General features: G+C 45.1%; 1 protein-coding gene across 7 annotated transcripts in view; it reads left to right on the forward strand.

The window, feature by feature from the left end:
* The window catches only part of PPP2R2C (protein phosphatase 2 regulatory subunit Bgamma), a 255,847-nt gene that overhangs the window by 212,030 nt on the left and 21,889 nt on the right, over positions 1-21,928 (forward strand). For all 7 annotated transcript variants that reach the window (XM_073648119.1, XM_073648129.1, XM_073648163.1 and 4 more), the window contains one exon: positions 2,295-2,459. In XM_073648119.1, coding sequence (XP_073504220.1) covers positions 2,295-2,459 — 165 coding nt within the window. The remainder of the gene's footprint in view (positions 1-2,294; positions 2,460-21,928) is intronic.

Raw genomic sequence — 21,928 nt, forward strand, 5'->3', positions numbered from 1 at the left:
TCAGTCACAGAAGGTCTTTGGCGCGGCTGGGCGAGCTTTCCTATATTGCCTTGCAGCTATCTCATCACATGGTATAGCACAGCCAATCAGGAGGTATTATCATAGCCTGTGTAGCACCCTGAGGATTCGGCTGCTACAGGGGTATTGCACCTCAACCCAGAGGTGTGATATTCCACTCCCGGGTAAGGATGGAGTGTGGAACTGAGCTCGGTAGGCTGCATGCACTACACACATCCCATTTCCGAGGAGCAGACCGACGGTACTCCCACTTAGAAATGTGCAGGTACGACCGAGTCTGTTCCTGGCTGGAGTGGGAGGGGGGTGGTACATCCCAAGTAGTGTAGGGGCAGATAGGGGGAGCAGCCTGGGTAAAGTTAGGAGCTCATTGGGTGCTGGTCACCTGAGCTCACACATAGAGGGTGTATATAAGGTGGGCACCAACTAAGAACAGGGTCAGTTGCAGAGAGAAAGTCAGGAGCAGAGGAGAAGAGAGACCCAGAGTGAGAGAGGAGAGAGAGAGAGACCCAGAGGCACAGAAGAAAAGGACTCTAAGACCCCAAACTAAATCCCCGGGTGAAGAGTCGGCACAGGGTACCGGAACCCAAGCTGGTGGGGGTAAAAACACTCCCCAGCCAGAGACCGGAGACCGTGGGCAGCGTTTGCCACGGTCACCCACCACATCCACCACGAAGGCATACCACGTGGAGGGTCAGGGAACCCAAGGCCAAGGGTGTCCCAACAGAAGGCCCGAGGGAGCTGGACCTGGGTGGATCAATAGTGGGGACGGCCAGAGAAAGGACTGAAGGAGAGCTCAGGGTCACGCTCCGGACTTATTTGGGAGTTGGCTGGATCCAGAACCTGGTGGACGCAGCACGGCTCGGGAGGTCACTCGAAGCTGGAGTGACCAGAACATCAGCAGTGAGTAAACATCCTAAACTGCATAACCCGACTCTGTCTCTGATTGCCGTCTACACTGCATCACCACAACTCCCATCCTCTGCACCTGATCCCCCTGAGGCTATACCCCACCCGTTGGGGGTTATATCACCAGAGCTGCACCTACACCACCAGCCTCAGCGGACCCTGCTGCAGCGGCGGCCACAGTGACCGCAATACAACGGGTGGCGTAGTCGACAATAAAGAACTTATAACATCTGTAGGACTGCCACATACAACTCAGTTTGACACCCTGGGCACGGACCGGGTCACAGCCACTCGGAAGACTACAACTCCCATCTGATCCGGCTCCGGATATTCCCCCTAAAAGAATATGGCCCAGGGGGTGCGTCACCTGCATAAAAGAAGAAGCAGGGAATGCAGCAGCCACTTTGGGGTGACTCTGGATAGTGAGAAGACATCACCTCTCAAAGCTTAGCTGTAGAGATGAGGAGAGAAAACACTGAAGAATCTGTACAGATAGTGTGTGACAGCACAGCAAGCCTATCGCACCATTCACTTAGGGGACATGGGACCACCATTCTCGTAATCTGTAATAGTCCCTGTTCTGTTGGTGGGTTAACCTCTTTAAAACTTAGCAGGTATGACGCTCACCACGTAAAAGAGCATCCCCCTATGGCTGTTTGGCAATCCTGTTTAGCTGAGAAGAAACGGCCACACATGCGTATCAATCTCTTTTTATCTAAGGGGGTGGCAGGTTTGGCAAATTCACCTTAAGACTTAAGTGAATAACTTACATATTTGACTACTTTACCCAGTGGCATAACTTGACGTTTGTGGCCCCCAATGCAAAATCTCCAACAGGGCCCCTAATTATCATGGGTCTGTTATGGTATTGATTTTCTAATATGGGCCAAACAGACCCTTTGGGCTTCCCTAGTCTCCGGGGCCCATGTGCGATTGCAACTCCTGCACCTATTATTGTTACGCCACCATGTGCGGCCAAGATTGTGGGGTCTAGGCTCCTTAAGATGGGTTGGACCCCACACTAAATTTTTCTTCAGGGGCATTTATCATCCTTAGTACAGTACTGGGCACTGCTGCTAATATAATGATAGAAAGTTCTTTTTAAACTAGGCTCATCACAGAATATCCGATGCACCTCTGTTTCTGTGCAGCATGTAAGTAGGTTAATACTGATAAGTGGAAATTACTTTGCTAATTTTCTAGAATTGATTGAACCGAGACTCGTCTGCAAAGGAGACAATTACATTGCTATTAGAATTGTTCCAGCTTCTCACATTAGTGAATTGAAATGGGAATCCTTAATTACACGCACGGAGCATGAATACTGCACAAACGTGACATTAATTTTCCTTAATAATCTGTAATATCAGACATTGTGGACATCAAGCCTGCAAACATGGAAGACCTGACTGAAGTGATTACAGCAGCCGAATTTCACCCCTATCACTGCAACCTTTTTGTGTACAGTAGCAGCAAAGGATCTCTGAGGCTGTGCGACATGAGGGCCTCTGCGCTGTGCGACAAGCATTGCAAACGTAAGTCACTGCCTACATCTGATTCTTCTGGAAAAATTATATATATACAGTATATGTCTCTCATATTTGAAGGGCGCCTTCGCCCATCAGCAATTTTAAGATCTTTCAACAGGTGATCAATGGGATTTAGATCTGGACCCATTGCCACTTCAGAACTCTCCAGCGCTTTGTTTCCATCCATTTCTAGGGCTTCTTGAAGTATGTTTGGGGTCATTGTCCTGCTGGAAGACCCATGACCTAGAATGCAAACCCAGCTTTCTGACACTGGGCATTGCATTGCGACCCAAAATTAATTGGTAATCTTCAGATTTCATGATTCTTGCACACAGTCAAGGCACCCAGTGCCAGAGGCAGCAAGACAACTCTAAAACATCTTTGAACCTCCACCATATTTTACTGTATGTACTGTGTTCTTTTCTTTGTAGGCCTCATTCTGTTTTCGGTAAACAGTAGATGTTCTTTACCAAAAAGCTATATTTTGGTCTCATCTGCCCATAAGATACTTTCCCAGAAGGATTTTGGCTTACTCAAGTACATTTTGGAAAACTGCAGTGTAGTTTTTTTATGTCTCTGTGTCAGCAGTGGAGTCCTCCTGAATCTCCTGCCATATTGTTTCATTGTATTCAAATGTCGACAAATAGTTCGTGCTGACACTGATGCACCCTGAGCCTGCAGGACAGTTTGAATTTCTTTGGAACATAATTGGGACTGCTTATCCATCATCCATACTGTCCTGCGTTGCAACCTTTCATCAATTTTTCTCTGCCATCCACGTCCACGGAGATTAGCTACACTGCCATGGGTTGTTAACTTCGTGATTACGTTGCGCACCGTGGACAAAGGAACATCAAGATTTCTGGAGATGGACTTGTAACCTTGAGATTGTTGATATTTTTTAACAATTTTAGTTCTCAAGTCCTCAGACAGTTCTCTTCTCCTCTTTCTATTCTCCATACTTAGTGTGGCACACACAGACACACAATTCAAAGATTGAGTCAACTTTTCCTCTTTTTATCTGGTTTCTGGTGTGATGTTCATATTGCCCACACCTGTTACTTGCCACAGGTAAGTTTAACGGAGCATCACTTGCTTGAAACAAAGTTGTTTACCCTCAATTTTGAAAAGGTGGCAGCAATTTTATCCGGTCCATTTTTGGGGTTTTGTGTGAAATTATATCCAATTTGCCTTATTTATAAAATGAGGGTAGTTAGCACATAAATTGGTCAATTCATGAGAGCCCACTAGCCACAACAAGGCAACCTTTCTTTGATGGGACCCTAAACCTAAAATGTATCAAACATGCCTCTCCCGGGCTAAAAGCTGACAAAATTAAAGGGCAGGTATTATCAAACACTAATTAAAAATGGCCATAGAGCGCATTCAGATGTCCGTAAAAATTGGTCGAGATCGGACCACAATGCACGGACTGGCCGAGAGTGACAGCTTCATATATTTCTATGAAGCTGTCATGCTCAGGTCAGGGATCCACAGCCTGTCGGTGCATTGCTGTCCAATCTCGGACCGATTTGTACGGCCATCATTAAGCTCTGCCAAATATGGAGGCAGTCACCACCTCCAATAGTATATTACAAAAAACTGACCAGCACCTATGAACAGAATAAAGCAAGTGTGAACAGATGCAAGCTGCTATGACTGCATAAAATAGAAAAAGAAGATTGCAGCAACCTCTGTAAGCGCTAAGATGTATGCAAAGATTGAATATATAAAATTTGGACTGCATTACATCAATTTATAAGAGCCCAACAGCCGCAACCAGGCACACCTTTCTTTGATGGGACCCTAAATATAATATTTATCAAACATCCCTCTCCTAGGCTAAAAGCCTATGTAGAATATAAATTGAAGGTACTTGGCTAATCAATAAGGGCTCACCATCCACAAAAAGGTGTACCTTTCTTTGATGGGACCCTAAGCCTAATATTTATCCAACATGCCTCTCCCGGTCTAAAAGGCTACAAAATTAAAGGGTAGCTAGGATCCAGCGTTAATTAAAAATAGCCTTAGGCCGCTAGGAGGAACTCAGCTTAATACACTGCTCAAAAAAATAAAGGGAACACTTCAACAACAGAATATAACTCCAAGTAAATCAAACTTCTGTGAAATCAAACTGTCCACTTAGGAAGCAACACTGATTGACAATCAATTTCACATGCTGCTGTACAAATGGAATAGACAATAGATGGAAATTATTGGCAATTATCAAGACACCCACAATAAAGGAGTGGTTCTGCAGGTGTGGACCACAGACCACATCTCAGTACCAATGCTTTCTGTCTGATGTTTTGGTCACTTTTGAATGTTGGTTGTGCTTTCACACTCGTGGTAGTGACGCGCCCCCTGGGCCTGTGTTGTGCAGGGGAACCCGGAACCGGACCTGTGGCAGTATGCTGGGGGTTGTAGTCTCCGTGTGGCGGTGACCCGGTCCGTGCCCAGGGTGGTCAAACCAGTGGCAGTCTTAATGTATAGCAAATGTCCGACTACGCCACCCGTGGATTGCGGTCAGTGGGGACTGCCGCTGCGCTGCCGACCGCTGAGGCTGATGTTGTTTGCGCAGCCGAGTATGGGATAACTCCCCACGGGAGAAGTATTGCCTCAGGGCAGCTAATGTGAGAGATGATGGGAGTGATGGTGTGAGGGTCCCAGTGCTAATGGTGCTGGTGCGGCAAGGAATCACAGAGACGTGAGGTGCAGTTCAGGGTCTTTACTGATGGTACAAGGCAGACCCTCCCGGGAGTACTGGCTAGTATAAGGGGCCTGGTCAGTCTGCGAGCAAGCAGGAGTTCCCCTGGCCAGGTGGAGTTGTAGGCCTCCCCGTTTATCTGCACTCTTCCTGGCTACCTTGCTGTCAGCGGTTACAAGTAGCCCACGTCCCTGAGTATACCGTGTGGTGCTCACCCGTATGGCTGGTGACTTGGGGCCTTCTGTTAGCCTCCGCTCCTGGATGGCGGCGCTGGTCCCTTCTTTGTGACTGAGCCTCCGGGCTTCTATGGCCAGAGGACCTGGAATCCCCTGCCGGCTGGTTTCTGCTGCTGGGTATATATCAGTCCCCACAGCCTCGGACTCCTGTGTCCGGTTTTAGTAACTTCAGCCAGGGCGAGCTATATCTCTGCTCACAGCCCCTGGCCTTCAGCTGCTGCTCCTACAGAGCTCCTGTTCTCACTTTCCCTCTCCAGGCTCTGACTGCTCTGCTTGTTCTGCAGGCTCTGTCTCTGTCTAACCTAATCCCGCCCCAGACCCAGTTTATAAGGGCAGATTCCTCCCCTCCCAGGTCTGGGTGGGCCGTGTTGCATGCTTAGGGCTCCTGACCAGAGAAACCTCCCACTTGCTCTCAGACATAATATCTCTATTACTGTGGCAACCAGACCCCTGGGGTGTCACATTCCCCCCTAGTAAATTTTAGTACTCCGGGACTAAACACATTTTTTAAAGAAACATAAATACAGGGTATAACAATAACACAATAACATATTTACAAGAAGCTTTAGTTCTTTAAAGGTCACGGCGTGTCCGCAACCGGGTGTCCATATCACCCAAGGTGAAGCTTTAAGCGAAGTAGGGGACCTGTCCAAAGCAAACCCCTTGCGTTGTCCTTGGGCGTGGCTGCAAGGGTAGACTAACTACTTTGGGCCGCAAGGAGGCCACGCCAGACAGGTTTTCTCTTCCGCGGCCGTCTTCGCAAGAGGCACCAAGGTGCAACTATCTACAAAACTGTTCCGGTTATCCAGCGTCCAAAACCTGTTAGTCCATAAAAATCTGCACGGTAACTGAGAAACATAATTAATAACAGGCAACAAACATAAACCATAAACAGTTAACAGTTAAATTCACAGTGCATTAGTTTAGATTCTCCAGCGAGCGGGCATTTGACCTCTAGTGACTCTAGTGGACCTACGGAGCTCACTAACTGGTTCTGCACTACAGGGTGTAGGAGGTGTTATGGGTAAGCTGGGCAGCTGTCTGCGCACTCTTTGGCTCACTAGGGGCACGGCAGGCTCACTACTAGCAGAGGGTTGATCCTCCTGTACTGCTGGTGTGTACTCTTCTGCCTCTTGGGCCGGCTGCTCTTCCAGCTCTACCGGTTCCTCTGTAGGCACTTGCGGGGCTGGCTAGAGAAAGGTGAGGACGGGTACCACGACAGCGCCGTTTACTTGTGTCCAAGACCGGGGGAAGTCTCAGAGTACGGTACTGATCATTTCTTCCCTTTCCTCTGCGGGTTGAGGGTTTCCTTGATCTTCTTCAGGGCTTTGCAGCTGCTCGGGACACTTCTTCAGGTGGTCTCTGGAGACAATGGCTGTGGTTTCTCCTCCATCCTTACTGATTACGCAGATTTTTGGGTTCTCATGGCTTGATGGCAGTACGGTGTACGGGTCCTTCTCCCACTGGTCGTCCAACTTGTGGAGCCGCCTCTTCCTCTTCAAGACCTGCTCTCCAGGTACCAGGGGAACAGCGGGAGCATACTGGTTATAAGCCTTCTCTTGCCTTTCTCTAGCTTGAGACAGACTTCGCTCGACGCTCTCCTGTACTTTCTGATACTGCTGCTGCCGTTCTGTATCCCAGTCTGCCTCTGGTGAGGTGTCCTCAGGCGTCAGGACTCCCATATCCAGGTCAATAGGCAGCTTACCAGGTCTTGCTCTCATTAGGTAAGCCGGGGTACAGTTGGTGGAACCTACAGGGATGTGGTTATACAGTTCCACCAGATCGGGCAGTTTCTCAGGCCACAGACTGCGTTCTTCCAGGGGCAATGTTTTTAGCAGATCTATCACCACCTGGTTCATCTTCTCGCAGAGTCCATTGGTTTGAGGGTGATAGGGCGTTGTTCTTATCTTCTTGCAGCCATACAGGTTGCAGAACTCCTGGAAGACCTCCGCTTCGAAGGCTGGTCCTTGGTCTGTCAACACTTGGTCCCGGTACCCGTGTGGATGGCAGAAGTGCTTCTGGAAGGCTCTAGATGCTGTTTGAGCCGTTAAGTCCTTGACCGGGACCACCACCAGGAACCGGGAGTAATGATCTACGATTGTGAGGGCGTAGACATACCCAGATCTGCTTGGAGCCAGTTTCACATGGTCCAGGGCTACCAGTCCCAGTGGCTGTCTGGTGATGATGGGCTGCAGGGGAGTCTTCTGGCTGGCTCGGTCTTTTCTTCTCAGGTGGCACGGGCCACAGCCTCTGCACCACCTCTCGATGGCTCCTCTCATGCCTACCCAGTAGAACCGTTCACGCAACAAGAACTCCAGCTTCTTCCATCCGAAATGCCCTGCTCCGTTGTGGTATGCCTCCAGAACCATAGCCGCGTCTCGTCTTGGGACGACTACCTGCTAGGTCAACTCATGTGTTCGAGAGTTAACCATTCTCCGGCACAGCTTCTCCCTGTAGAGGAACAGCTTACTTTTCTCCTTCCACAGTTGCTTGGTCTCCTCCGGAGCATCTGGGTCAAGACGGGCATCGGCCTGGGTCAGCATTTCCTTCACCAAATGGACTGCGGGATCACTGTCTTGCGTCTCCGCCCAGTTGTAGTGGGGCAAGGGATTGAACGTCACGGAGCGCCTGTCCTTCACACGGTGGGAATACAGGCTAATCCCATGATGGTGGAACGCAGGGAGCTCAACTTCTTCCAGATCTTCTGGATCTTCCCCTACGTCCGGTAAGTTCGGCATTCTAGACAGGGCATCCGCGTTGGCATTTGAGCGTCCTGCCCGGTACTTGATGGTGAATTCAAAGTTGGACAGGCGGGCCATCCATCTCTGTTCCAGGGCACCGAGCCTTGCAGTGTCCAGGTGTGTCAACGGGTTGTTATCCGTGTACACGGTGAATTTGGAGGAGGCAAGGTAATGCTTGAAACGTTCGGTCACTGCCCACACTACTGCCAGGAACTCCAGCTTGAATGAGCTATAATTCTCAGGGTTCCTCTCCATGGGCCGTAGCTTTCGGCTGGCGTAAGCGATTACCCGTCTTTCCCTTGCTGGATCTGGGACAGTGCGGCTCCTAGCCCGATGTTGCTTGCGTCCGTGTGGAGGATAAAGGGCTGGCTGTAGTCTGGATATGCCAGGATTTCATCCCCTGTGAGGGCCATCTTCAGCTGGCAGAAGGACTCCTCTTCCAGCTTTTCCCACCTAAAGGGCGGCTTCTGGTTTTTGGCTTTCCGAGATTGACCTATCAGGAGGTCCTGCATAGGGGCTGCCATTTTGGTGAAACCGGGAATGAATCTTCGGTAGTAGCCTACCAACCCGAGGAACTGCCGCACTTCCTTTATGCTGGAGGGTCTTGGCCAGTCCTTAATCACGGTGATCTTATCAGGGTCAGGAGCCACTCCGTCAGCACTCACCACGTGTCCCAGGTATTGCACCTTTTGTTTCAGGAGGTGACACTTGGAGGGTTTCACCTTTAGGCCGTAGTTTGCCAGAGCTTCGAACACTTCTGCCAGGTGTTTCAGGTGGTCCTCGTAGGTCTTGGAATAGACGATGACATCGTCCAGGTATAACAGGACCGTCTCGAAGTTCCGGTGTCCCAGACAGCATTCCATCAACCGTTGGAAGGTTCCTGGTGCGTTGCAGAGCCCGAACGGCATACAGTTAAATTCGCTGAGACCCATCGGGGTTGTGAATGCGGTCTTCTCCCGGTCCGCCTCTGCTACAGGAACCTGCCAGTACCCGCTAGTGAGATCCAAAGTAGAGAAGAAGTTAGCAGATTTTAATGCAGCTAGGGACTCTTCTATCCTTGGTAACGGGTACGCATCTTTGTGTGTGATACGGTTGACCTTCCTGTAGTCTACACACATTCTCATGGTGTTGTCTTTCTTTTTCACTAAGACTAGTGGAGCTGCCCAGGGGCTACAGCTGTCCCTGATTACCCCAGCCTCCTTCATGTCTCTAAGCATCCCCTTGGCGTGTTGGTAGTGTGCCGGGGGTACGGGTCGGTATCTCTCCTTTATGGGAGGATGGTCTCCCGTGGGGATGTGGTGTTCTACCCCCTTTACTCGCCCGAAGTCTAGCGGGTGTTTACTAAACACTCTCTCGTACTCTCGAACCACCCGATAGACTCCCTGTTTCTGGTGTGAGGGAGTGGAGTCAGTACCCAAATGCAGTTGCTGACACCAGTCCTCCATTGGTTTCTTAGAGCCGTTAACTTCCTCTGGTTGAGATGGAGGCAAGGGTTCCACGGCCTGTACAGAATTCTGGTTTATGGTGAACAATTTGGCTAGCGTGGCATACCGGGGCAGGTATACTTCTCTCTCCCCGATATTTATGATGCGAACGGGCACCCTCCCATGGCGTACATCGACCACCCCCCGTGCCGTCAAAATGGTGGGCCTACTGTCTGAGTAGACGGGTTCTACCATTGCTTGGTAGTCTCTACCTCTTAGACCAATAGCTGCCCGGCACCAAATCATCATCTCACTTTTTGGGGGCATGGCAATAGGGAACGGGTCACACATTCTCACGCTACCTATCTCACCACCAGATAGTTCCACCTGTTGCCGCTTCATCAGTGCCCGGATCTCTTTTTGGAGCACACGCTGCTGGCCGGAACTGGCGTTCTTGGCAACCTGCTGTAAAATGAGAATCACCTCTGCAAGACAATTTTCAATCACATTAGTTCCCAAGGTTATTCTAGGGTGACTCTCATGACGGTCTATGTCCACTATAATCAGTCCTTGTGCCGCCAGTTCGACTTTACCGATCTTAATGGTCACCTCTTTGAATCCCACCTGCGGCACGGGCTGACCATTGCTGGCGATGATACTCAGGTCGTCATCTGGGTAGCGGGTTATGTCCGAGTCATTCCAGTACTGTTTAAAGAGCACGTACGGGATGGTGGTCACCTGTGACCCAGTGTCTAGTAGGGCACTCATAGGAATGCCATCCAGTACCACAGGCAAGATTGGACGTCCCCCTATGTATTTATCACACCAGTTTGATGGGCCTGATGGTCTTATGCCTGGGGGTTGGCCCTCTACCCCAGGTTGTGCCCGTTTAAATGACAGTACCTTGCCACATGTCCGGGTTGATTGCAGCGGCGGCAGATGGGTCATCCGTCCTCGTTGTATCTGTCGCTGGGTCTTCCTCTGGCCGGTGGGTTCCTCCTCAGTCGGTGCCACGGGACGTCCTCCGGTCCGGATGCCAGCTGGATCTTTCCTGGAGAAGAGACCTGTAAAGACTGCCCAGTTCTGGTTAGCGCGGCAACGCTCTTAGTCAGCTCTTGGACCTGATGGTGCAGGTCTGTAGCCGGGTCACTGTTTAAAGCCTGCGCATCAGCTCCCACAGGCCCTGCAGACAAGGGCGCCGTCTCCTGGTGGTAAGTGATAGCAGGGCGCCTGTGGGTCACAGCGCCACCTGGTGCCGGTTCTCGGAGCACCCGGATGGCTCTGTCCTTGAACTGTGCAAAGTCCAGGTCAGGGTCCTGTAAGGCCATTGCCCGCAACTGGGTTCGGTGGGCATTGCACAGTAGACCCTCAATAAATTGTTCAGTCAACAGTTTATCTTCATTTCCCACGCTGTCAGGGTCTGCCTGCTTAATGGCTCTCAGGGCCTCTTGTAGGTTTAGAGCATAGTCTCTTATACTCTCATGTGCCCGCTGTTTACACCCGTAAAATCTGAGCTTTATTTCGGCTGAGGTGCGGGTATCAAATGTGTCTTTCAGCCGGGCTAGTATTTCTCTGACAGTCCTCTTCCTCCCAGGTGGCCAGGACTTTACCTCCCTTTGGGCTGCCCCGATTAATTGGGCCACCAGGATGCTCACTTTTTGCTCTTCTGTGAGGGGGTACACCTGGAAGAGGCTATCCAGTCTTTCTCTAAAGTCATTTAGAGTATGTGACTCCCCTGAGTACTGGGGTAGCCAGGTTGCCCCCGGGATATAGGGCATGGTGAATGGCATGACTGCTGCAGCGGTTGCGCTGGCGGTGGCTGTGGCAGTGGAGCTCCCCTCGGTATCCGGCATCCTCCTCCCCCCTAGTGGACCGTGGCCTACCTTGCGATGCTCTTCTTCCGTAGGCCGCGGCTCCGCAGTCGATCGTCGGGGTTGAGGACCTGGCGTCGCGCTCCGATGACGTCAGCGTCGCTCTTCCTCCCTTCCAGGACCTTGCGCAGCGTCAGAGCGTGGGGCGGAGCGTGGGGCGGAGCTTCGGATCTCGCGCGCTTTCGGCGTCCACGCCCCTCTTCTTCCCGTGCGGCGTCCCGAAGATGGCGTCCGTAGGCGGGAAGCAGCTGCGGATGGCCGGAAGAAGGCAGAAGACGGCGGGAAAACGGTCCAAGATGGCGTCTGATGGTGGGAATCGGCTCCGGATGGCGGGAAACGACTCCGGACAGCGGGAAACTTCACCACAGGTAAGTATAAAAGTCTCTTTTTCAGGCACGCAGTATCCGGTGGTTGCGGGCACGAAATCCTGCCGACTACGCCAAAGTTAACGCACCCCCTGGGCCTGTGTTGTGCAGGGGAACCCGGAACCGGGCCTGTTGTAGAATGCTGTGGGTTGTAGTCTCCGTGTGGCGGTGACCCGGTCTGTGCCCAGGGTGGTCAAACCAGTGGCAGTCTTAATGTATAGCAAATGTCCGACTACGCCACCCGTGGATTGCGGTCAGTGGGGACCACCGCTGCGCTGCCGACCGCTGAGGCTGATATTGTTTGCGCAGCCGAGTATGGGATAACTCCCCACAGGAGAAGTATTGCCTTAGGGCAGCTAATGTGAGAGATGATGGGAGTGATGGTGTGAGGGTCCCAGTGCTAATGGTGCTGGTGCGGCAAGGAATCACAGAGACGTGAGGTGCAGTTCAGGGTATTTACTGATGGTACAAGGCAGACCCTCCCGGGAGTACTGGCTAGTATAAGGGGCCTGGTCAGTCTGCGAGCAAGCAGGAGTTCCCCTGGCCAGGTGGAGTTGTAGGCCTCCCCGTTTATCTGCACTCTTCCTGGCTACCTTGCTGTCAGCGGTTACAAGTAGCCCACGTCCCTGAGTATACCGTGTGGTGCTCACCCGTATGGCTGGTGACTTGGGGCCTTCTGTTAGCCTCCGCTCCTGGATGGCGGCGCTGGTCCCTTCTTTGTGACTGAGCCTCCGGGCTTCTATGGCCAGAGGACCTGGAATCCCCTGCCGGCTGGTTTCTGCTGCTGGGTATATATCAGTCCCCACAGCCTCGGACTCCTGTGTCCGGTTTTAGTAACTTCAGCCAGGGCGAGCTATATCTCTGCTCACAGCCCCTGGCCTTCAGCTGCTGCTCCTACAGAGCTCCTGTTCTCACTTTCCCTCTCCAGGCTCTGACTGCTCTGCTTGTTCTGCAGGCTCTGTCTCTGTCTAACCTAATCCCGCCCCAGACCCAGTTTATAAGGGCAGATTCCTCCCCTCCCAGGTCTGGGTGGGCCGTGTTGCATGCTTAGGGCTCCTGACCAGAGAAACCTCCCACTTGCTCTCAGACATAATATCTCTATTACTGTGGCAACCAGACCCCTGGGGTGTCACAGTAGCATGAGACGGACTCTACAACCCACAGAAGTTGCTCAGGTAGTGCAGCTCATCCAGGATGGCACATCAATGCAAGCTGTGGCAAGAAGGTTTGCTGTGTCTGTCAGCATAGTGTCCAGAGGCTGAGCTGTGTGACGGCTTGTCTTTGCACCCTGGGCTGATGATCTTTTTTATGCCAATTTAGGGTACATAAAATGCTGTCATCATTTTTATTGCACTTTTTAGGGAGGTGTGCAGAAGGAAAAATAACAATTCTGGCAATTTTTATTTTTTTCACTTTACGGCAAATATCCACACAGGTTAATTATGGTAATGTAATATTTTGATAGATTGGACATGTGATGATACCAAACATGATTTATTTTCTTCATTTTTTATTTTCAATAAGGGACAAGGTGGGTGATTTGAATTTCTAATTTTTTTACATTATTTTTAGTTGCGTTAGGAAACTTGAACCTTCAATAATCAGATCACTTGTACTGTATATTGCAATAACACAGTACAGTTCCGATTTGGGGGAGTTGTCCCATTGCCCCAAGAGGTTAGGGCAACATTGTGACTTCCACTCACTCTGTGTGATGTCTCTCTTGCCATCTTCACTGCTCTGTAACTCCTTCTCTTCCCCTAACTCCGGGGGTGGCAACTCTCTGCTGTTTACATGCTTACATTCAATTCAATTAGCCCTTCTTTTCTTTTCTTGAGATCTGATGTCCACAGGATTTGAACTCCCAACCTGTATCATTGGAGGCAGCAGCAAAAGCTACGGGCCAATGCTGCACTAACTAGATGAGAATTATCCCTACTTATCTACTACATTACAGGCAAATTGCACTGGTACATAGAGATTCATCTCTGTATACTGTAGCTGTGCATTTCGGTATACCTGTTTTCTAGGGGTAAAACAAAAGTCATATTTTTGTCTTCCTATAAAATTACTAAAAAGTAATGAAAAACAATTACAATAATGACATTTAATCCACTTACAAAAACATCACAAATCAGCAATTTAAAGACATATTTGGTATCCCTATAATCATAACAACCCGTACAATGCAATGAACATTGTACAGTGAAAGGTAAATGGTGTAAAAAATGGTGTGATTGATTTTTTTTCTCTATTAAACCCATAGAAAAAAATAATAAAAATGTAATGTGATACAGAGGTGTCCCCCGGCTTAGGACCCTCTATGACAGCTACAAGAGCATCTCTTACTGTGGAGGACCTTGGATATCTGGAAATTACAGGAACAATCATTGTTTTTAGTGAGCACATTGAGGGATGTAATGGTTCTTCTTAAAGGGACCAGCTGAATATGCAGTTTACCTGCAATGCTTCACAGGAAGGGGGTGTTGGATAAGCATGCAAATTTGCTCACTTGCAGAACAAAAGTAACTTTCTCACAAGTTCCACTGAGAAGAGGTAATTGCTCTATAAGTTTCTGTTCAACCTTTAACGAGCCATGCAACATGACCAAGAATAAATGCCAAGTAAGAAACTAATCTACAGACTACTGTTTCAGGGTTTTTGCCTCTCATCAGTGTAGAGCAGAGTCTGGTTCACCTTAAAGAAACCAGCTGAGTATGTAGCCTTACAGGCAATGATTCATGGGAGATAAGTATGCAAATTAGCTCACTCAGAGAACAAAAGAAATTTCATAAGTAACAACTAATAGCAGTAGTTACTCTTTATGTCAATGCCCGATATTTTAATGAGCCTTCCAACATGAAAAATGCCAAGCCAGAAAGTCCTCTACAGACAGCTGTTTCCAAGAGCGGACACAGACAGAAGAGGGCCCCTGTGCAAGAACATTAGCTCATCCTAATGCAAAATTTCACCTGCTATGGAGGTAGAAGTGGGCCCCTTACCTTTTGGGCATCTGCGCGACTGTACAGGTTGCACCAATGGTGTGTCTGTCCTGGCTGTTTCTGGATGTTTTCCTCCTCATCAGTGTAGAGCAAAGTCATGTTGGCTGAGTGAGTGCGATGTTCTTGAGGCAATGTGGGGGAAGTACTTGTTCTCTTTAAAAAGACTAGCTTAGTATGGAGAAAAGTATGCAAATTAGCTCTTTTGCACCTTGAATTGCTTAAGTGTGGCTAAACTTTTTTTTTAATTTAACTATAGATTAGCTTTTGCAAAAGTAGGATTTTTTGTAATATAATTCATTCCCTTATTTTGCCTTCATCTCTCCCAAATACTATGCTGCAGTGCTTTTTTAACTGCCTAGTTCAAGCTCTCTAAGAATCTGCTTTCATCTGCAGCTGAGTCAGAATGCTGAGCCGATTTAGAATCAGAGTAGGGGACATTCCCTGTCTGAGCCTCTCTGGTCTGTATTCAGACAGGGAAGGTCTCTGACACAGATTCTCTCTAAGTGTGGATTATTTGCTGAGCTGCAGGTCAAACAGATTTTTAGGGAACTTAAACTAGGCAGTTAAAACAGAACTGAAGCAAAGTGTCTCAACCTTCCTCATTCTACCTCCTATCCATAGATACTGGTATTTATGAGAAGCAATTGTAATCTCACCCCTCATTGAGCTGAAAATCAGTATTTAATTAAAACAAATTTAAGTCGTGAATTGAAAGTGAACAATTAATACAGGAGGAGAATAAAGTAGATTTCTCTAATAAGATGCATCACAAAGTTTCTTATCTTTGCTTGTATTATTCATTTATGGGGAATAAGATTAATTAAAATGACTGTTACTCTTTAATTTCCTTTTTGGGTCATTTTAGGAGAGTTGAACACTTTATAAAAGTTTTCTGTGCATATTTACAACCTTTGAACACACAGGATCTAGCAACAAGATTATCTATGTTCATCTTTAAAAGGAATTTGTGAAAAAAGTTTTTGACACTGTGAGGCTATGTTCACACACGTTGTGTTTTGCTGCGTATTTTGCAGCAGATTTTTATGCAAATTTTCAGCTGCGTCTAGCAGTACCAGCAAAGTCTATGAGAAACCAGAATTCTCTGTTCACACACGTTGCTTTTTCTTTGCTGTGTATTTTCTGCCTTGCTTGTGTATTTGGACAATAAAGCATGTCACTTCTTTCAGCGTTTCTGCAGCAGAAAACGCACCTGGGTGGTCAAAAAAACGCAGCAGCAAAAAAACGCAACAATAAAAGCAACAAAACCTGCTTTTTTATGCAGCTGTTTTCCTGCCAGAAAAAAGTTAGCAGCAGATTTGCAGCAGAAAAAAACACAACGTGTATGAACATAGCCTTAGACAGTGAGGGGAATCATATGAGAGAACCATTATGTGCCCCCCAGAATGTGCTTAGAAGCATGCTGAACCATGGGAGTGTATTGTAATCACAGCCAAGGCTGAAGTTGCCATGCAAAATAAAGTAATTGTGGACTGGGTCAAGTTATTTGACCAAGTCAGTTTAGAGAAACCTGTAGGAAAAGAAAATCCCGGCACTCACGTGTTGATAATCAGTTGATTTATTCCACAACTCACACAAGACGTTTCAGCCTGTCCAAGGCTTTTTTCAATTGTGGTTAAATACATTCAGTCAAAATATTTATAAACAAATCCCCGGAAATGACATAATTCTCATTAACATAAAAAAAGAGTAGACCAATAAAAAAATTATATATAACAGAATTTACAACAACATACAAAAAATTAAGCAATAATAAACTCAAGTTGCACAATGAAAAAGAACAAGTGAATTCATATATTTAAATAATCCCCAATTACACAAAGACCATATACATCGTAGATTGTAAAATTTATTGCATGCATATACCACATTATACCTTTATTTCTCCACATTCTTTTAGCTAAAAATATATAACATTTCATAGTTTTTCCAGAAAAAATCCTTAATGTTTTTAGGATTTTTTAATATTTCCCATGGAATCAAATATATCAATGACAAGTAAATTCATATATATAAATAATCTCCAACCAAATATGAGAATATAAATCCCAAAACATAGATTCCATTTCATAAATGTATCAAAGATATTGCCATCTAAATTTCTCAATGTTCTTTTTATTAAACACATTCAACATTATATCATTTTTCTGGAAAAAAAAATCTTGATATTTCTAGATTTTTTCAAAAAGATTTTTTATTAGAACAATACTGTTTATTACATTTGTGTATACAACTGATTCCTCATGAACAGCCTGCAACAAGTGACTAAATCTATCTTTTATTCTCTTGCCCTTTATAATTCTATTAATAAATACCTTATAAAGAGATCAGTATACTGCCATATTCCCATAGATCCCAATTCACATAGTAGAAAAAATTCATCATATTATTTCTATATCACTTTATATCTCATTATAAATTGTAACTACATATAAAGCTACTACTGAAAGAACAATCACAGACATACGGGAATAGAGAACATCTATGTCCTAAGTGATCCTCACCTCCCCCAGATCGTTGTCTGAGATAAAAGTGACTTTTTAAATTTATCCTTTGTTATCCTCTATTCCCTAAATTAGACCTTATTTATTTCGTTAAATGTGACAGTATAATTAACTGTCCACCCGTGATTCCTAGAAATACATAGGGAAGCCGTCCAGCTTACATCATGTCTTATCTCCGCATTCAATCTTATTTAACCCGACAAAATGTGGCAAGTACAATATGCATCCCATTTGTTCCTATGCAGATACTTCAGGATTTCATCGCATCTGAGATGTCTAGAAAGAGAAATAGGATGTATATATTACTCATTATCCTAATCACATAATGCCACTAACATCATATTCTCGATTTAGGCCATTTGGATATAAAGTTCCCAAAGTATAAATCCAAAAGGCTTCTCTACGTAAAAGGATTTTTTTAATACTGCCTCCTCTTCTAGGTGTATCTATTTGTTCTAACACCTGATATTTCAATTGGGCTATTGAATGTCCTTTTTCCTTAAAATGTAATGGAAGGGGAAGCGAAGTATCTCCACACCTGATAGTGGATTTATGTTTATTAACCCGTGTTCCTACTGACTGTATTGTTTCTCCAATATATGAAAAACCACACGGACATTTTATCTGATAAACCACATTTGTAGATTTACACGTGTAGAAGCCCTTAATATTAAATCTTTTACCTGTCCTAGGATGACTAAAATATTCCCCCTTAATTACATTACTACATTGAGCACAATTCAGACAGGGATATGTTCCTTTATTTTTTGTTGTAAGAAAAGTTTGTCTTGGAATTATTACATCGCTCCCAACATCCAACAGGATAAATAAAGGAACATATCCCTGTCTGAATTGTGCTCAATGTAGTAATGTAATTAAGGGGGAATATTTTAGTCATCCTAGGACAGGTAAAAGATTTAATATTAAGGGCTTCTACACGTGTAAATCTACAAATGTGGTTTATCAGATAAAATGTCCGTGTGGTTTTTCATATATTGGAGAAATAATACAGTCAGTAGGAACACGGGTTAATAAACATAAATCCACTATCAGGTGTGGAGATACTTCGCTTCCCCTTCCATTACATTTTAAGGAAAAAGGACATTCAATAGCCCAATTGAAATATCAGGTGTTAGAACAAATAGATACACCTAGAAGAGGAGGCAGTATTAAAAAAATCCTTTTACGTAGAGAAGCCTTTTGGATTTATACTTTGGGAACTTTATATCCAAATGGCCTAAATCGAGAATATGATGTTAGTGGTATTATGTGATTAGGATAATGAGTAATATATACATCCTATTTCTCTTTCTAGACATCTCAGATGCGATGAAATCCTGAAGTATCTGCATAGGAACAAATGGGATGCATATTGTACTTGCCACATTTTGTCGGGTTAAATAAGATTGAATGCGGAGATAAGACATGATGTAAGCCGGACGGCTTCCCTATGTATTTCTAGGAATCACGGGTGGACAGTTAATTATACTGTCACATTTAACGAAATAAATAAGGTCTAATTTAGGGAATAGAGGATAACAAAGGATAAATTTAAAAAGTCACTTTTATCTCAGACAACGATCTGGGGGAGGTGAGGATCACTTAGGACATAGATGTTCTCTATTCCCGTATGTCTGTGATTGTTCTTTCAGTAGTAGCTTTATATGTAGTTACAATTTATAATGAGATATAAAGTGATATAGAAATAATATGATGAATTTTTTCTACTATGTGAATTGGGATCTATGGGAATATGGCAGTATACTGATCTCTTTATAAGGTATTTATTAATAGAATTATAAAGGGCAAGAGAATAAAAGATAGATTTAGTCACTTGTTGCAGGCTGTTCATGAGGAATCAGTTGTATACACAAATGTAATAAACAGTATTGTTCTAATAAAAAATCTTTTTGAAAAAATCAAGAAATATCAAGAATTTTTTTTCCAGAAAAATGATATAATGTTGAATGTGTTTAATAAAAAGAACATTGAGAAATTTAGATGGCAATATCTTTGATACATTTATGAAATGGAATCTATGTTTTGGGATTTATATTCTCATATTTGGTTGGAGATTATTTATATATATATGAATTTACTTGTCATTGATATATTTGATTCCATGGGAAATATTAAAAAATCCTAAAAACATTAAGGATTTTTTCTGGAAAAACTATGAAATGTTATATATTTTTAGCTAAAAGAATGTGGAGAAATAAAGGTATAATGTGGTATATGCATGCAATAAATTTTACAATCTACGATGTATATGGTCTTTGTGTAATTGGGGATTATTTAAATATATGAATTCACTTGTTCTTTTTCATTGTGCAACTTGAGTTTATTATTGCTTAATTTTTTGTATGTTGTTGTAAATTCTGTTATATATATTTTTTTTATTGGTCTACTCTTTTTTTATGTTAATGAGAATTATGTCATTTCCGGGGATTTGTTTATAAATATTTTGACTGAATGTATTTAACCACAATTGAAAAAAGCCTTGGACAGGCTGAAACGTCTTGTGTGAGTTGTGGAATAAATCAACTGATTATCAACACGTGAGTGCCGGGATTTTCTTTTCCTACAGACATTGTTTTCCACGTGCACCACCCTAGCTATACGGAGTGCCGACTATTCCTTTTTGATACTGATAGTTTAGAGAAACCTGTCTTGGGCATATATTTTTGGAGAGATCTGTAGGATGGTAGTGGGACTGATCTCTCCCTCCAGTCCGGGTCTTACAAGTGGCCCTTGGCCACGGTTTTCATTAAAACCTGCAGTTAAAGTTGGGTGTGTCAGTTTGTGTTTGGATTTCACATGTAGCAGAGCTGAAGGTGCTGTGGATGTATGCCTGGCTGTGTGAAGCTAAAACAGGTCAGAGCCAGCGATGTGGGCAACCACGATAGTACCTGAGAATTTTACGGGGGTGCACGTACCAGCGGCACTGAACTTTATTTACGTATTCCTGGCTGTGATCTGGAGGTGGGCAATTTCATGTGTGCAGTATTTGGACGTAACTTGCCTGGGTCACTGTCTCACTAAATTCACTGCCATACACACCTAATCTAAGAGGAGCATAATGTAGAGACATTGACTCTGATTCCAGCAATGTGTCACTTACTGGGCTGCTTGCTGTAGTTTTGATAAAATTACTGTTTTATCAACAGGAGATTATCATTAGAGGACTAGTAAACCTGCTGCCATGTAGTCCTGCATGTTCATAAGTGCTGTAATACCCCGCCCCCCTCACTGATTGTCAGCTTTCTGCCTATGCACAGTGTACTCAGAAAGCTGCCAATCAATGGTGTCAGCGGGGTTATACAGAGCTCAGCATTCAGAGAACTGATAGATCTGCAGCAGATAAAACTGTGATAGTATCAAAACTGCAGCAAGCAGTCCAGTAAGTGACAAATTGCTGGAATCAGGGTCTCTGCCCCTAGATCATGCTGCTTTCAGATGGGTTAGCAAAAACCTGGTTGACAGATTCCTTATAAATTAAACACTTCATTTTAAAGCTGTTTTTTTTGGAGCTTGAACTTTTTAAAAAGTAGCAATTGATAAATTTGGCTTAACCCTGTTTGCACAGCTAGTCTCACTCACTTTCCCACCTACATGTCTTCTAAAGTGCTGAGAGCAGAGTAAAATCGACAATGAAAAAGTATGAGACATTTTGAGGGCAAAATAAACTGGGACAAAAGCCTAGATAAATCCCCCCCCCCCCCCCCCATGGAGTTCGGGATTGCAGTAGGACTTGTTACAGCTGTTGATTTGAATGCTATAAAACCCACATGCAATAGCAAAATATCATCAAAATCATCCAAGCTAATTACCGCTGACCTTTACCAGTGAATTTAGCATTCCAATAACTGTATCGTTACCATAAAACACATTCAATTAGTCTATGACACAGCCATTTCCAGGCAGAGATCCAGAAAACATATCATGAACCTCCGCAGTTTCTGGACCACTCAGACTTGACAAATACAAGGCACAAACGGCTTATTTATTACATTCTAGCACTGCTACTTATTACTATCACTATATTTACTATTAACTGCAGTATCCACTATGGGAATTTGTACTTTTAGTCTCCGAGGGGTTTCTATGATCACAAATGTCTGATTATTTGAGGCGGGCTTAACCTCTTCATGACATGGTCATTTTTCACTTTCGTTTTTTTTTTCTTCTCCCCGTCTTCCAAGAGCCATAACTTTTTTTCTTTTTATTTTTTTCCGTCAATATGGCCGTATGAAGGCTTATTTTTTTGCAGGGCGAGTTGTACTTTTGAATGGCACCATTGATTTTACCATATAATGTACTGGAAAAAGGGCGGGCGAATCCAAGTGCGGTGAAATTGCAAAAAAAGTGCAATTCCACATGTTTTTTTTTTTTTTTTTAATTATCATGTTCACTATATGGTAAAACTGACCTGGCAGTATGATTCCCCAGGTCAGTATGAATACACAGATACCAAACATATATAGTTTATTTTTTATTTAAGTGGTGAAAAAAAATCCAAAATTTGTATGAAAAAAAAGTTTTTTTGCGTTTGTCACCATTTTCCAAGACTCGTAACGTTTTCATTTTTTGGGATGTGGGGCTGTGTG

The sequence above is a fragment of the Phyllobates terribilis genome, unplaced genomic scaffold (genome assembly GCF_046119375.1).
Source record: "Phyllobates terribilis strain yellow unplaced genomic scaffold, ASM4611937v1 Scaffold_1__5_contigs__length_1240528914, whole genome shotgun sequence".
In the NCBI taxonomy this organism is placed as follows: domain Eukaryota; kingdom Metazoa; phylum Chordata; class Amphibia; order Anura; family Dendrobatidae; genus Phyllobates; species Phyllobates terribilis.